Raw genomic sequence first — 14,289 nt, 5'->3', positions numbered from 1 at the left:
CCGCGGGACACACACAAACACACCCACACACACTAGGGCCAATTTAGAATCGCCATTCCACCTAACCTGCATGTCTTTGGACTGTGGGAGGAAACCGGAGTGCCTGTGCAAACTCCACGCAGGGAGGACCCGGGATGCGAACCCAGGTCCCCAGGTCTCCCAACTGCAAGGCAGCAGCGCTACCCACTGCACCACCGTGCCGCCCTTTTTGAGTGACTTACACTTGTAAACGTGTACTCTGGACCAAATTGAAATAATATTTAAGTGTATTTTACTTTTTTACATGGGTTAGTTGTATAGATTCATAGTTCTTGATGATTTTTTCAATATAATCATATTTTATAAAGAGTCTCATATATCCTTGACTTGTTATGACAGTTATGATCAGCCGGACTCTGGGCCCAGAATTTGGTGGAAGTATTGGTTTGATGTTCTACATGGCGAATGTATGTGCATGTGGTGTCTATGTCTTGGGTCTGGTAGAGGCCATCTTAGATGACTTTGGAATGATGCCAGGTAAGACCAAGAAGTAATGATTTAAGATTGAATATCAGCATGCTGTTTCTTGTTGGCACTTGCAGCTTTTAGTATAATGTTGAAGCACCAAGTTCTTCAAATACTCAACATTTACATATTTTTCATCTAATATAGTACTAGGATGTTGTACTGTGTTAGCCATTATGGATGTAATGAGAAGTCAAGTAAAATGACACCTTTTATTGGCTAACTGAACAGATTACAAAATACAAGCTTTCAAGGCAACTCAAGCCCCTTACATCTTGCCTGAAGAAGGGGCCGGAGTTACCTTGAAAGCTTGCATATTGTAATCTGTTCAATTAGCCAATAAAGGTGCCATTTTGCTTGACTTTTCATCTGATAATATAAATACAGTTTTAGAAACTCCAAACTTTTCTTTGTGGTGAAAATCCATTGTGTAGATGATGGTAGTTTAAGTGCAATAATGGTACAGGAATTTGATTATTTTAAACCACTCACCAGCACCGCCACTTCTCATGTGCATTTTGTGAAAGAGTTAATCTTTTTGATTGAACTATTTTAGTTAATTGAATGCACTGAGACCCGATGCATTCAATAGTAATGTTAATTGAATCTCACATTATAATAAGCATATTGAAATTTGCCAAGAACCATTTAAGGCAATAAAATTACTGAATAAAAATATCATCAACACTATTATTTGATGTACTGGAATGTTAAGTACATCAGTAATGAGCAAGGTCTGTCACTGCTCCATTGATTAACTAGTGACTTTCTGAGTAACTGATTAAGTTATTGATTTCATATCTCATCTTTATTTTGATTACATGCTGTAATTTTTTTCTGAGTAATGTTTATAATACAGAATATTGAAGAACAAACAAATGATGTACACTGTAATAATTATAGGTGAAGTTGTTTCTGATTTAGTAGTGTCTATGGCAGTGGTTCCAAAACTCGTAGGGACCCACTATGGCTGCAGGTTTTTGTTCCTACCAGATCCACAGTCAGTAATAATAATTGATCTAATTTAATTAGCTGGTCTTATTTACTCTTCTCTTATTCTACATTCAGAAAAGCACGGCAGTTTATTTTTAAATGTTCAAGACATCAGGAAATATTTCTGTTTTCACTGTAGTTTTAAATATTTAAATATTTTTGTTGTTTTCTATTATGTTTCCTCTTTTCCATGTAGTTTGCTCCCTTCATTGTAACCTAATAATGACAATTAAAATCAAGCAGAGCAAACACCCAGGCAAACAACATTGAATAATAAAACGCTGCAACTACTTCAGGTTCAGAGCAGAATGACAATTAGGATGAAAATATTGTTAGAGTAAATAAAAAGTCCATCCATCCATTGTCTCCCGCTTATCCGAGGTCGGGTCGCGGGGGCAGCAGCTTGAGCAGAGATGCCCAGACTTCCCTCTCCCCGGCCACTTCTTCTAGCTCTTCCGGGAGAATCCCAAGGTGTTCCCAGGCCAGTCGAGAGACATAGTCCCTCCAGCGTGTCCTGGGTCTTCCCCGGGGCCTCCTCCCAGTTGGACGTGCCCGGAACACCTCACCAGGGAGGCGTCCAGGAGGCATCCTGATCAGATGCCTGAGCCACCTCATCTGACTCCTCTCGATGCGGAGGAGCAGTGGCTCTACTCTGAGCCCCTCCCGGATGACTGAGCTTCTCACCCTATCTTTAAGGGAAAGCCCAGACACCCTGCGGAGGAAACTCATTTCAGCCGCTTGTATTCGCGATCTCGTTCTTTCGGTCACTACCCATAGCTCATGACCATAGGTGAGGGTAGGAACATAGATCGACTGGTAAATTGAGAGCTTCGCCTTGTGGCTCAGCTACTTTTTCACCACGACAGGCCGATGCAGAGTCCGCATTACTGCAGATGCCTCATCGATCCGCCTGTCGATCTCACGCTCCATTCTTCCCTCACTCGTGAACAAGACCCCAAGATACTTGGGGCAGGATCTCGCTACCAACCCTGAGAGGGCACTCCACCCTTTTCCGGCTGAGGACCATGGTCTCGGATTTGGAGGTGCTGATTCTCATCCCAGCCGCTTCACACTCGGCTGCGAACCGATCCAGAGAGAGCTGAAGATCACGGCCTGATGAAGCAAACAGGACAACATCATCTGCAAAAAGCAGTGACCCAATCCTGAGCCCACCAAACCGGACCCCCTCAACGCCCTGGCTGCGCCTAGAAATTCTGTCCATAAAAGTTATGAACAGAATCGGTGACAAAGGGCAGCCCTGGCGGAGTCCAACTCTCACTGGAAACGGGTTCGACTTACTGCCGGCAATGCGGACCAAGCTCTGGCAACGATCGTACAGGGACCGAACAGCCCTTATCAGGGGGGCCGGTACCCCATACTCTCGGAGTACCCCCCACAGGATTCCCCGAGGGACACGGTCGAATGCCTTTTCCAAGTCCACAAAACACATGTAGACTGGTTGGGCAAACTCCCATGCACCCTCCAGGACCCTGCTAAGGGTATAGAGCTGGTCCACTGTTCCGCGACCAGGACGAAAACCACACTGTTCCTCCTGAATCCGAGGCTCGACTATCCGACGGACCCTCCTCTCCAGGACCCCTGAATAGACTTTTCCAGGGAGGCTGAGGAGTGTGATCCCTCTGTAGTTGGAACACACCCTCCGATCCCCCTTCTTAAAGAGGGGGACCACCACCCCGGTCTGCCAATCCAGAGGCACTGTCCCTGATGTCCATGCGATGTTGCAGAGGCGTGTCAGCCAAGACAGTCCTACAACATCCAGAGCCTTGAGGAACTCCGGGCGTATCTCATCCACCCCCGGGGCCCTGCCACCAAGGAGTTTTTTGACCACCTCGGTGACCTCAGTCCCAGAGATGGGGGAGCCCACCTCTGAGTCCCCAGGCTCTGCTTCCTCATTGGAAGGCATGTTAATGGTATTGAGGAGGTCTTCGAAGTACTCCCCCCACCGACCCACAACGTCCCGAGTCGAGGTCAGCAGCGCACCATCCCCACCATATATAGTGTTGACACTGCACTGCTTCCCCTTCCTGAGACGCCGGATGGTGGACCAGAATCTCCTCGAAGCCGTCCGAAAGTCGTTCTCCATGGCCTCCCCAAACTCCTCCCATGCCCGAGTTTTTGCCTCAGCAACCACCAAAGCCGCATTCCGCTTGGCCTGCCGGTACCTATCAGCTGCCTCCAGGGTCCCACAGGACAAAAGGGTCCTGTAGGAATCCTTCTTCAGCTTGACGGCATCCTTCACCGCCGGTGTCCACCAACGGGTTCGGGGATTGCCACCACGACAGGCACCGACCACCTTATGGCCACAGCTCCGGTCAGCTGCCTCAACGATAGAGGCACGGAACATGGCCCATTCGGACTCAATGTCCCCCACCTCCCTCGGGATGTGGTCGAAGTTCTGCCGGAGGTGGGGGTTGAAGCTACTTCTTACAGGGGGCTCTGCCAGACGTTCCCAGCAGACCCTCACAACACGTTTGGGCCTACCACGCCTGACTGGCATCCTCCCCCACCATCGAAGCCAACTCACCACCAGGTGATGATCAGTTGACAGCTCCGCCCCTCTCTTCACCCGAGTGTCCAAGACATGTGGCCGCAAGTCCGACGACACGACCACAAAGTCGATCATCGAACTGAGGCCTAGGGTGTCCTGGTGCCAAGTGCACATATGAACACCCCTATGCTTGAACATGGTGTTCGTTATGGACAATCCGTGACGAGCACAGAAGTCCAATAACAAAACACCGCTCGGGTTCAGATCGGGGGGGCCATTCCTCCCAATCACGCCCTTCCAGGTCTCACTGTCATTGCCCACGTGAGCATTGAAGTCTCCCAGCAGAACGAGGGAGTCCCCAGAAGGTATGCCCTCTAGCACACTCTCCAGGGACTCCAAAAAGGGTGGGTACTCCGAACTGCTGTTCGGTGCATACGCACAAACAACAGTTAGGACCCGTCCCCCCACCCGAAGGCGAAGGGAGGCTACCCTTTCGTCCACCGGGGTAAACCCCAATGTACAGGCTCCAAGTTGGGGGGCAATAAGTATACCCACACCTGCTCGGCGCCTCTCACCGGGGGCAACTCCAGAGTGGTACAGAGTCCAGCCCCTCTCAAGGAGATTGGTTCCAGAGTCCAAGCTGTGCGTCGAGGTGAGTCCGACTATATCTAGCCGGAACCTCTCAACTTCGCACACTAGCTCAGGCTCCTTCCCCTTCAGAGAGCTGACATTCCACGTCCCAAGAGCCAGCTTCTGTAGCCGAGGATCGGACCGCCAAGGTCCCCGCCTTCAGCCACCACCCAACTCACACTGCACCCGACCTCCTTGGCCCCTCCCATAGGTGGTGAGCCCATGGGAAGGGGGACCCACGTTGCCTCTTCGGGCTGTGCCCGGCTGAGCCCCATGGGTGCAGGCCCGGCCACCAGGCGCTCGCCATCGAGCCCCACCTCCAGGCCTGGCTCCAGAGTGGGGCCCCGGTGACCCGCGTCCGGGCAAGGGAAAACGCCATCCAAAATTGTTTTTCTTCATAGGAGGTTTGTTTGACCGCTCTTTGTCTCATCCCTCACCTAGGACCAGTTTGCCTTGGGTGGCCCTACCAGGGGCATAAAGCCCCGGACAACAGAGCTCCTAGGATCATTGGGACACGCAAACCCCTCCACCACGATAAGGTGGCGGTTAAAGGAGGGGTAAATAAAAAGTAAAACTACATTATACATTACTCATAAAACTGCTTAGTATATTTTAATAAAAATTTACCAAAGTTCGTTATGTAATTTATATGTTGACCCCAGAACAGAGAAACTGGAAAATAACAGTTCACTTAATTAGCCTAGGAGTCCAACTAAAAATGGAAGCTGATTGAAACAAACACCTGCAGCCATAATGGGTCCCCACGACTGAGTTTGGGAACAACTAGTCTAGAGAATGGAAGTTTTATTACAACTGAAATGAAAGAGATGAAATTCTGAACAGTACAGAAAATAAATTTGTGAACTAAACTAATAAGAAATCCGTTACTAAACTGAACCACCTACTGAGTCGTTGCCGTGGATGTGCAACTGAAGGAAGTCACCTCCCATTACCCTCTCTCTCCCTTGGACATCCCTGCCAACTTCATTAGGATTATCAACATCTTTCATGGAATTTTCTATGAAAAACTAAAATCAAAAGTCTTTACCCAGGAGATGGTGAATCAATAACAGATGGCGGTACAATTTTAACAATCACATATTAACAACTTATTAATGAATATTGCAATTTTAATGACATAAGCTACCTACCTATTTCCTGATCTAGTATGGCTATTTTGTGTGTGAAACCTTATTATTTAAAATTGATTATGTAATATAATACATCTGCATTTTCATGAATACTTGTGCTACTTATTCATGATTCAACTTGCTCACACAGAATTGATTTTGAACAAAATTGATGTGTTTTCTGTTTTTATAGAAATTGGTAAATGCCTAGCTAAACTGTTTGTTATTTTCCCCATTTATTTTAGGTGTAGCAGGTCAGTTAAGCTTGCACTCTTTGCCACAAGGATACTGGTTCAATCTTTTGTATGCTACAGCAATTCTGCTACTTTGTCTGCTTGTCTGTCTGGTGGGTGCAGAAATCTACTCTAAAGCTTCCTTCCTTATATTTACGGTGGTCTCTGTGGTTTTGTTGACCATCTTCATCAGCTTTTTTGCTGTCAAGCCACAGAGTTTCATCATTTCACACCAGGACAATGTCAATAGCACCTTCAACACCAGCTACACAGGGTTCAACATGTCCACTTTCAGGAGCAATCTGTACTGTAAGTTTAAATTGCCTTTACACTTTATTTTTCGATTATTCTTTTTAATTCTAAAAATAAATCAGAAACCTTAGAATAAACACAACCAACATACTTGTATGATTCTCACAAAGCCAAAATAAGCACTCATTTGAAGTAGTAATATCTTTTGATAATATACAATCAACATAAAGTAATATGAACCTTCCTTTTGGTCACATTTCTTGTTATTTATTTTCTCTTCACACACTGTGTTGGTAGTGTAAAATATTGAAGAGACAAATAATGTGAGGAATGCTGAGGACAGGTATGATTTAAACTTTAAAACAAATTTTTGTATATTGTTTTTGGTAGTCTTTGGAAAATATTTCAATGTACAGTTTATCAAGTACATTTTTGGATTTGATTTGCATTTATATAGAAAATATTTTTTTCAAAAATGTTAAAGAAATTAAAAACAAACATTCCTGAGCTTTCATTTTGTTGTGAAGAGAGTATATGAAAGACTTTAATATTTCTTATAAAACTGTAAAGAATGTGTTATTCACCTGTACAACATGAGAATATCACTTTTAAATTTTAGTTGCTGAGAATGTCAAAAGAAATGCATTTGCACACTTTGTCTTGCATAACGTTTTTGCATGTCCTTATGTTGATGGCAGACTGACATCTTTCAAAATGACTGCTTTCTTTTAATGAGAACTAGGAATGTACAATCATGGCCGAAATTATCGGCACCCCTGGAATTTTCCCAGAAAATGTACTATTTCTCCCAGAAAATTGTTGCAATTACAAATGTTTTGGTATACACATGTTTATTTCCTTTATGTGCATTGGAACAACACAAAAAAACAGAAAAAAAAGCCAAATCTGACATGTCACACAGAACTCCAAAAATGGGCCCCTTTTCAAAATTGTGGGTAAATCATTTTATTTCAAGCATATGATGCTTGTTTGAACTCACCTGTGGCAAGAAGCAGGTGCTGGCAATACAGCAATCACACCTGAAGCCAGTTAAAATGGAGAAAAGTTGACTCAACCTTTCTGTTGTGTGTCTGAGTGTGCCACACTAAGCATGGAGAACAGAAAGAAGAGCAGAGAATTGTCTGGGGACATGAGAACAAAAATTGTGGAAAAATATCAACAATCTCAAGGCTACAAGTCCATCTCCAGAGATCTTCATGTTCCTTTGTCCACTGTGCGCAACATAATCAAGAAGTTCACAACACATGGCACTGTAGCTGATTTCCCTGGACGTGGACGGAAGAGAAAAATTGATAAAAGACTGCAACGAAGGATAGTCCGAACGGTGGATAAACAACCCAAATCAACTTCAAAACATATTCAAGCTGTTCTGCAGACTCAGAGTGCAACAGTGGCAGCTCGAACTATCCGTCGACATCTGAACGAAATGAAATGGTATGGCAGGAGAGCCAGGAGGACCCCACTGCTGACACAGAAACATAAAAAAGCCAGACTGGAGTTTGCCAAAATCCTTCTGGGCGAACGTCTTGTGGACAGATAAGACCAAGGTAGAGCTTTTTGGTAAAGCTCATCATTCTACTGTTTACAGAAAACGGAATGAGGCCTACGAAGAAAAGAATTTAGTACCTACAGTCAGTACTAGGGTGTTGTACCGTGTTAGCCATTATGAATGTAGAGAAAAGCCAAGCAAAATGACACCTTTTATTGGCTAACTAGAAAGATTACAATATGCAAGCTTTCGAGGCAACTCAGGCCCCTTCTTGCCTGAAGAAGGGGCCTGAGTTGCCTCGAAAGCTTGCATATTGTAATCTTTCTAGTTAGCCAATAAAAGGTGTCATTTTGCTTGGCTTTTCTCTACCTACAGTCAAACATGGTGGAGGTTCTAAGATGTTTTGGGGATGTTTTGCTGCCTCTGGCACTGGATGCCTTGACTGTGTGCAAGGCATCATGAAATCTGAAGACTACCAAAAGATATTGGGACGCAATGTAGGGCCCAGTGTCAGAAAGCTGGGTCTGCATCAGAGGTCATGGGTGTTCCAGCAGGACAATGACCCCAAGCATACCTCTAAAAGCACTCAGAAATGGTTGAAGACAAAGCGCTGGAGAGTTCTGAAGTGGCCAGCAATGAGTCCGGATCTAAATCCGATTGAATGCTTCAAAATCTGATAGACCTTGAGCAGTTTGCAAAATAAGAGTGGTCGGAAATTCCAGTTCAGAGGTGTAACAAGCTTGTTGATGGTTATAGGAAGCGCTTGATTTCAGTTATTTTTTCCAAAGGGTGTGCAACCAAATATTAAGTTGAGGGTGCCAATAATTTTGTCCAGCCCGGTTTTTCAGTTTTGTGTGAAATGATGTCAGATTTGGCTTTTTTCTGTTTTTTTTGTGTTGTTACAATGCACATAAAGGAAATAAACATGTATATACCAAAACATTTGTAATTGCAACCATTTTCTGGGAGAAATGGTGCATTTTCTGGGAAAATTCCAGGGGTGTCGATAATTTCAGCCATGACTGTATGTACTCTGACAATGTTTACAAAATATACAAAATACTTAAATATACAAGAAAAAAGTAAAAAAAAAAACACTTAACAGTAAGCAGATCAAGTAAATTAACTGCCAAAAATATACAACCTCACCTTGTTTTACTGACATTATCTGGGTGAATTGAGGTTATCTTGTTCACCCTTCCTTTAAATTTCTTTTGTCCACTTCCTATGTCCTTGAGCATCTTTACTGGTGAGAAACATTGCTCATTCACCTTGTCATTCTTATTGGAGTCTCTTTTATAGTATCTTATGTAACACATATGTTTTCATTCATTATCAGGGAAGCTTTCAATTAACTGTAAAAATTACATAAGTACAGAAGAACATTGCACATAAAAATCTGCCATCACTCAAAACAGTGTTATCCCTCATTTCATCCTGTACTCACAGTTCCCCCACCTACGTTTTCTTTTTAAATGTAATTTACACCTTGAGCAGGAATAATTGCTGTAAATGTGGTTTTGATGTGCATAATGATATACTGTACCTATTTTGTAGGAGCCCCTAAATGTCAAAAAGGATATTTTACACCAAGATAAAATTTGCACAGTTCTTTTTTAATATAAATGCCCTGCAACTGTTTTGCATGCCATGATAGTTATTTATGGAATGTACTAAACTACCTACTATGTATGAAAGAAATATGTTAAACATATTCAGATCTTAAAATGTATTTATCAGTTACAGAGGAGTACTTATTAAATTGAACAGTTTTTTGCCCAACTTTTTTTGAGCTAATGCTTTTTTTTTTTACAGCGAATTTAATTATTACTTCTCCCTGCCATGCAAACCTTAGTTTAGTCAGTAAGTGCTTTTAAAAGGTTGAGTGAAAGTATAGTAATAATTCATATTTTTGTTATTAACGCAATGCTGAAAGCCTTCAGCTGTGCGTCAAGGCAGAACAATCTTCTATCACAGAAAAATAGACACTGTTTCTGTTTAATTGGAGATTTTTTCTTTTCAACTCACCCAGTACTCACATGAGTCAAGGAAATATTAATCAATCCCATGTGACTAGAGTAGTCATAGTCATCTACATGAAGTTTGCAGTGAGACTTCTGTGTGTCTTTTGTAGTCCAGTGGTTAATACTGCTGGATCAGTTCCCTACACTATTGCACCATTTAACTCCAAGCCAGTCACTCTAGTAGTTTGTGTTTCCATTGTAGAAATGTGACAAAATGTAAGCACACTAAACATCTGGATTTTTCAGATGTTCTGTAGAAGAACATTTTTTTATGTGTTTTTTTTTTTTTTTTTTTCCTGAAGCAAAATACTCCCGAGATTACACCACAAACAACATGATGACCTTTGCAATTGTATTTGCAATCATGTTTAATGGCTGTACTGGGATTATGGCTGGGTCCAACATGTCTGGTGAGTGTTACTGCACAATTTAAAGACTGATGAAGAAAGGGACACACTGTTTTGTTTTATGTTACTTTTAATTTGCATTTGGTTACAAGTCTCTGCCGGTTCTGTTTGGTCAATAAATAAAAAAATATTGTCTTGTAGACTGACAGTTGCATAATTCATTGGTAGTACATTTCCTGTCTTCAGTAAATAAGTACATGGACTCATTTTACAAAAATATATTTGTTAATGTGAACTACTAACTGCATTTGTAGAAAAGCTGAATGCATGGTCATATTCCCAAGACACCACCAAATAATTTAGCATTAGTTACTTGTTCAATATCTGTTTGAATCTTTGTTTTAATGTAATTTTTCGTATATATATATATATATATATATATATATATATATATATATATATATATATATATATATATATATATATATATATATATATATATATATGAAGAGAAGGTCTGTGATACGGTTTGCATATTTGCAGTTGGAGATCCACAAAGGGAGAAAAAACGAATCACGTATCATAAAATAGTTTTATTCCTGAGCTTTCAACCCCTATCAGGGGTCTTCATCAGAGGATAATGCTTAGACTTACAAGAATCAAAGGCAATATATAGCAACACATTCAGTATTGGGGGGGGTGGGTGGAGGTGACTAAGTCAGTATAATCAAGGGGGGTGGGGGGGTTGTTATAGTTTAATTAATGTGTATATGTCCTTCTTAAGTTGGCATATGCTGGGTTTATGTCCAAGTGTCTGTTGATGGCGTTTTCATCTGATAGCCAAGACTCGGCCAACTCCCTGGCGCTTTTTTGTACTGGCCTTAATTTTACTTTTACATTGTCCCAGTTGAATGTGTGTCCTGTCGATTTAGTATGTGCATATATCAAAGATAGTGCGTCCTTTCTTCTGACGGCGTTGCGATGTTCCTGTACACGTGTTGAGATTTTTTTTTGACGTTTGTCCTATGTAATACAGCTGAGCAAGAATTGCATGGAATACTATAAACTGCGTTTCGTGTTTCGGCTGTCGATTTCTTGTTTTTTAGCATTAAACAGGACCATGCGCAGATTGTTGGTGGGTTTATGTGCTATTCTGATGCCCCACTTGGTCAGGGTGCGTGCCGTGCCTTCTGACACATTATGGTGGTACGGGAGTGAATGCCAGGTGGGGTGGGGGTTCTGATTTACGTCGATTGTATGCTGATTCTTTTGGCGTCTGCTGTGTAGACTCCGATTAATGAATGATTTTGAGTATCCGTTCGAGGTGAAAAGTTGAAACAGATAGCGTCTCTCATTAATTTTTGTTTCCTTGGTATTACAATGCGTGTGGACTCGTTTAAATAGAGTTTTCACGCAGCTCCGTTTATGAGATACCATTCCCTACCATTCCATTCACAATGGAAAAAGAAAACAATCGACACATCAACTTCCTGGACATTTACATCAAAAGAAATAGTGACGCCACCATGACCACAAGTGTTTACCGCAAACAATGCTACGCAGACAAGATCCTACACTACGCCAGCAACCACCCGGTATCTCATAAACGGAGCTGCGTGAAAACCCTATTTAAACGAGTCCACACGCATTGTAATACCAAGGAAACAAAAATTAATGAGAGACGCTATCTGTTTCAACTTTTCACCTCGAACGGATACTCAAAATCATTCATTAATCGGAGTCTACTCAGCAGACGCCAAAGGAATCAGCATACAATCGACGTAAATCAGAACCCCCACCCCACCTGGCATTCACTCCCGTACCACCATAATGTGTCAGAAGGCACGGCACGCACCCTGACCAAGTGGGGCATCAGAATAGCACATAACCCCACCAACAATCTGCGCATGGTCCTGTTTAATGCTAAAAACAAGAAATCGACAGCCGAAACACGAAACGCAGTTTATAGTATTCCATGCAATTCTTGCTCAGCTGTATACATAGGACAAATGTCAAAAAAAATCTCAACACGTGTACAGGAACATCGCAACGCCGTCAGAAGAAAGGACGCACTATCTTTGATATATGCACATACTAAATCGACAGGACACACATTCAACTGGGACAACGTAAAAGTAAAATTTAAGGCCAGTACAAAAAGCGCCAGAGAGTTGGCCGAGTCTTGGCTATCAGATGAAAACGCCATCAACAGACACTTGGACATAAACCCAGCATATGCCAACTTAAGAAGGACATATACACATTAATTTAAACTATACAACCCCCCCCACCCCCAGTGATTATACTGACTTAGTCACCTCCACCCACCCCCCCAATGCCCCCCCCATACTGAATGTGTTGCTATATATTGCCTTTGATTCTTGTAAGTCTAAGCATTATCCTCTGATGAAGACCCCTGATAGGGGTTGAAAGCTCAGGAATAAAACTATTTTATGATACGTGATTCGTTTTTTCTCCCTTTGTGGATCTCCAACTGCATATATATATATATATATATATATGCAATACAACAGCTTCTGTGGCGTAGCGCGTTAAGATTTGCCACTTAGAGCAAAACAGCTCTACCGCCTCTCAGACCTAAGTTCGAATCCCCGCTAGGGATAAAATGTTGCTTTTGGGCGGCACGGTGGCGCAGTGGTAGCGCTGTTGCCTCGCAGTTAGGAGACCCGGGTTCGCTTCCCGGGACCACCCTGCGTGGAGTTTGCATGTTCTCCCCGTGTCTGCGTGGGTTTCCTCCGGGCGCTCCGGTTTCCTCCCACAGTCCAAAGACATGCAGGTTAGGTGGATTGGTGATTCTAAATTGGCCCTAGTGTGTGCTTGGTGTGTGGGTGTGTTTGTGTGTGCCCTGCGGTGGGTTGGCACCCTGCCCGGGATTGGTTCCCTGCCTTGTGCCCTGTGTTGGCTGGGATTGGCTCCAGCAGACCCCCGTGACCCTGTGTTCGGATTCAGCGGGTTGGAAAATGGATGGATATATATATATATATATATATATATATATATATATATATATATATATATATATATATATATATATATATATATATATATAGCGCCCGACCTGGCACAGCCTCACACAGAGACACGTGTAAAAAAAACACAAAAGCCTTTTTTTTCTTCACCTGTGAGGTACGTCTTCCCCGTGAACCCCACATGCATAACACAGTCCCACAAGCACTCAAGTCACAAAACACAACCCTTCTTCTGGCACCACCATTCCTCCCTGGCAACCTCGTACTCTTCCTCCCAATTCTGGCCCCGAGTGGTGGTTGCTGGTCCTTTTTATAGCCCACCCGGAAGTGCCCCAGGTGCTTGATCACCTGTTCCTGATTGCACTTCCGGGTGGGGCTGTAGAGTTGTCCAGGCTGGCTCCGAGATCCATGCACCCTGCACCCTGGCAGCCACCCCAGATCCCACAGTATCATGGAGAACTCCATCTCCCATGGAACCCTGTTGGAAACTGAGGCACTATCGTCTGCCTGGGAGGCTGCCGCCAAGTGTCCCGGGGGAGGTACTGAGGAGCCCATGGCTGTTCCCCCGGAACATAAGTAGGAGGGGCGTCCCGGCTGGGCATGGGACCCGGTCACCCGCCACAGTATACAGTATATAATTCTAGCCCAAGAATGTTGTGGAGGAAGTGCACTGCTACAGTACCTTTTGCCCATTAAAAATGTACTTGTTATAAAACATTGGAACACATACTCGGTGACAGTTACCCAATAGTGCCCCATATCCTCAAATCAGATAATCAGACATTTATTTGTAGCATTGAAAAATTGCTGCCTTTTAACAAATCTCAGTAAATTTGTCACAGAGCTTTTTTGCTCATTTTATCATGTTTGTCATTTTATAACAAAAAATATTTGTAAGCACAGAGTAGGAAGAAAAAAATGTTGGTTTTTTTTGCATTTGTGTGTAGCTCAAAGGCACCCAGTTTCAGCATACAAGTTCTATAAATTATAACTCTGCTACTTTTGGAGTTAATGCTTGATGTCAATTCAATAATATTCCAGTATTGCAAATGTCCACATGTACAAAATAACAACTCTTTGCAGCCCTTAAGCAGTTAGACATGAGAGTTACCCATGGTATTGCCTAGCTTCCCCTGCTTGAGACATTCTTGGGGCACAAACATGACT

The 14,289-nt window shown here is 43.0% G+C and overlaps 1 protein-coding gene across 2 annotated transcripts in view; it reads left to right on the top strand.

Annotated features, from left to right (window-relative positions):
- Positions 1 to 14,289, top strand: part of slc12a9 (solute carrier family 12 member 9) — a 95,865-nt gene that overhangs the window by 30,729 nt on the left and 50,847 nt on the right. For both annotated transcript variants that reach the window (XM_028798274.2, XM_028798273.2), the window contains 3 exons: positions 379 to 516; positions 6,012 to 6,308; positions 10,088 to 10,195. In XM_028798274.2, coding sequence (XP_028654107.1) covers positions 379 to 516; positions 6,012 to 6,308; positions 10,088 to 10,195 — 543 coding nt within the window. The remainder of the gene's footprint in view (positions 1 to 378; positions 517 to 6,011; positions 6,309 to 10,087; positions 10,196 to 14,289) is intronic.

This window comes from Erpetoichthys calabaricus, chromosome 3 (genome assembly GCF_900747795.2).
Source record: "Erpetoichthys calabaricus chromosome 3, fErpCal1.3, whole genome shotgun sequence".
NCBI classification, from domain to species: domain Eukaryota; kingdom Metazoa; phylum Chordata; class Cladistia; order Polypteriformes; family Polypteridae; genus Erpetoichthys; species Erpetoichthys calabaricus.
The sequence above is the reverse complement of the archived record's forward strand: the minus strand, read 5'-3'. Positions and strand labels throughout refer to the sequence as shown.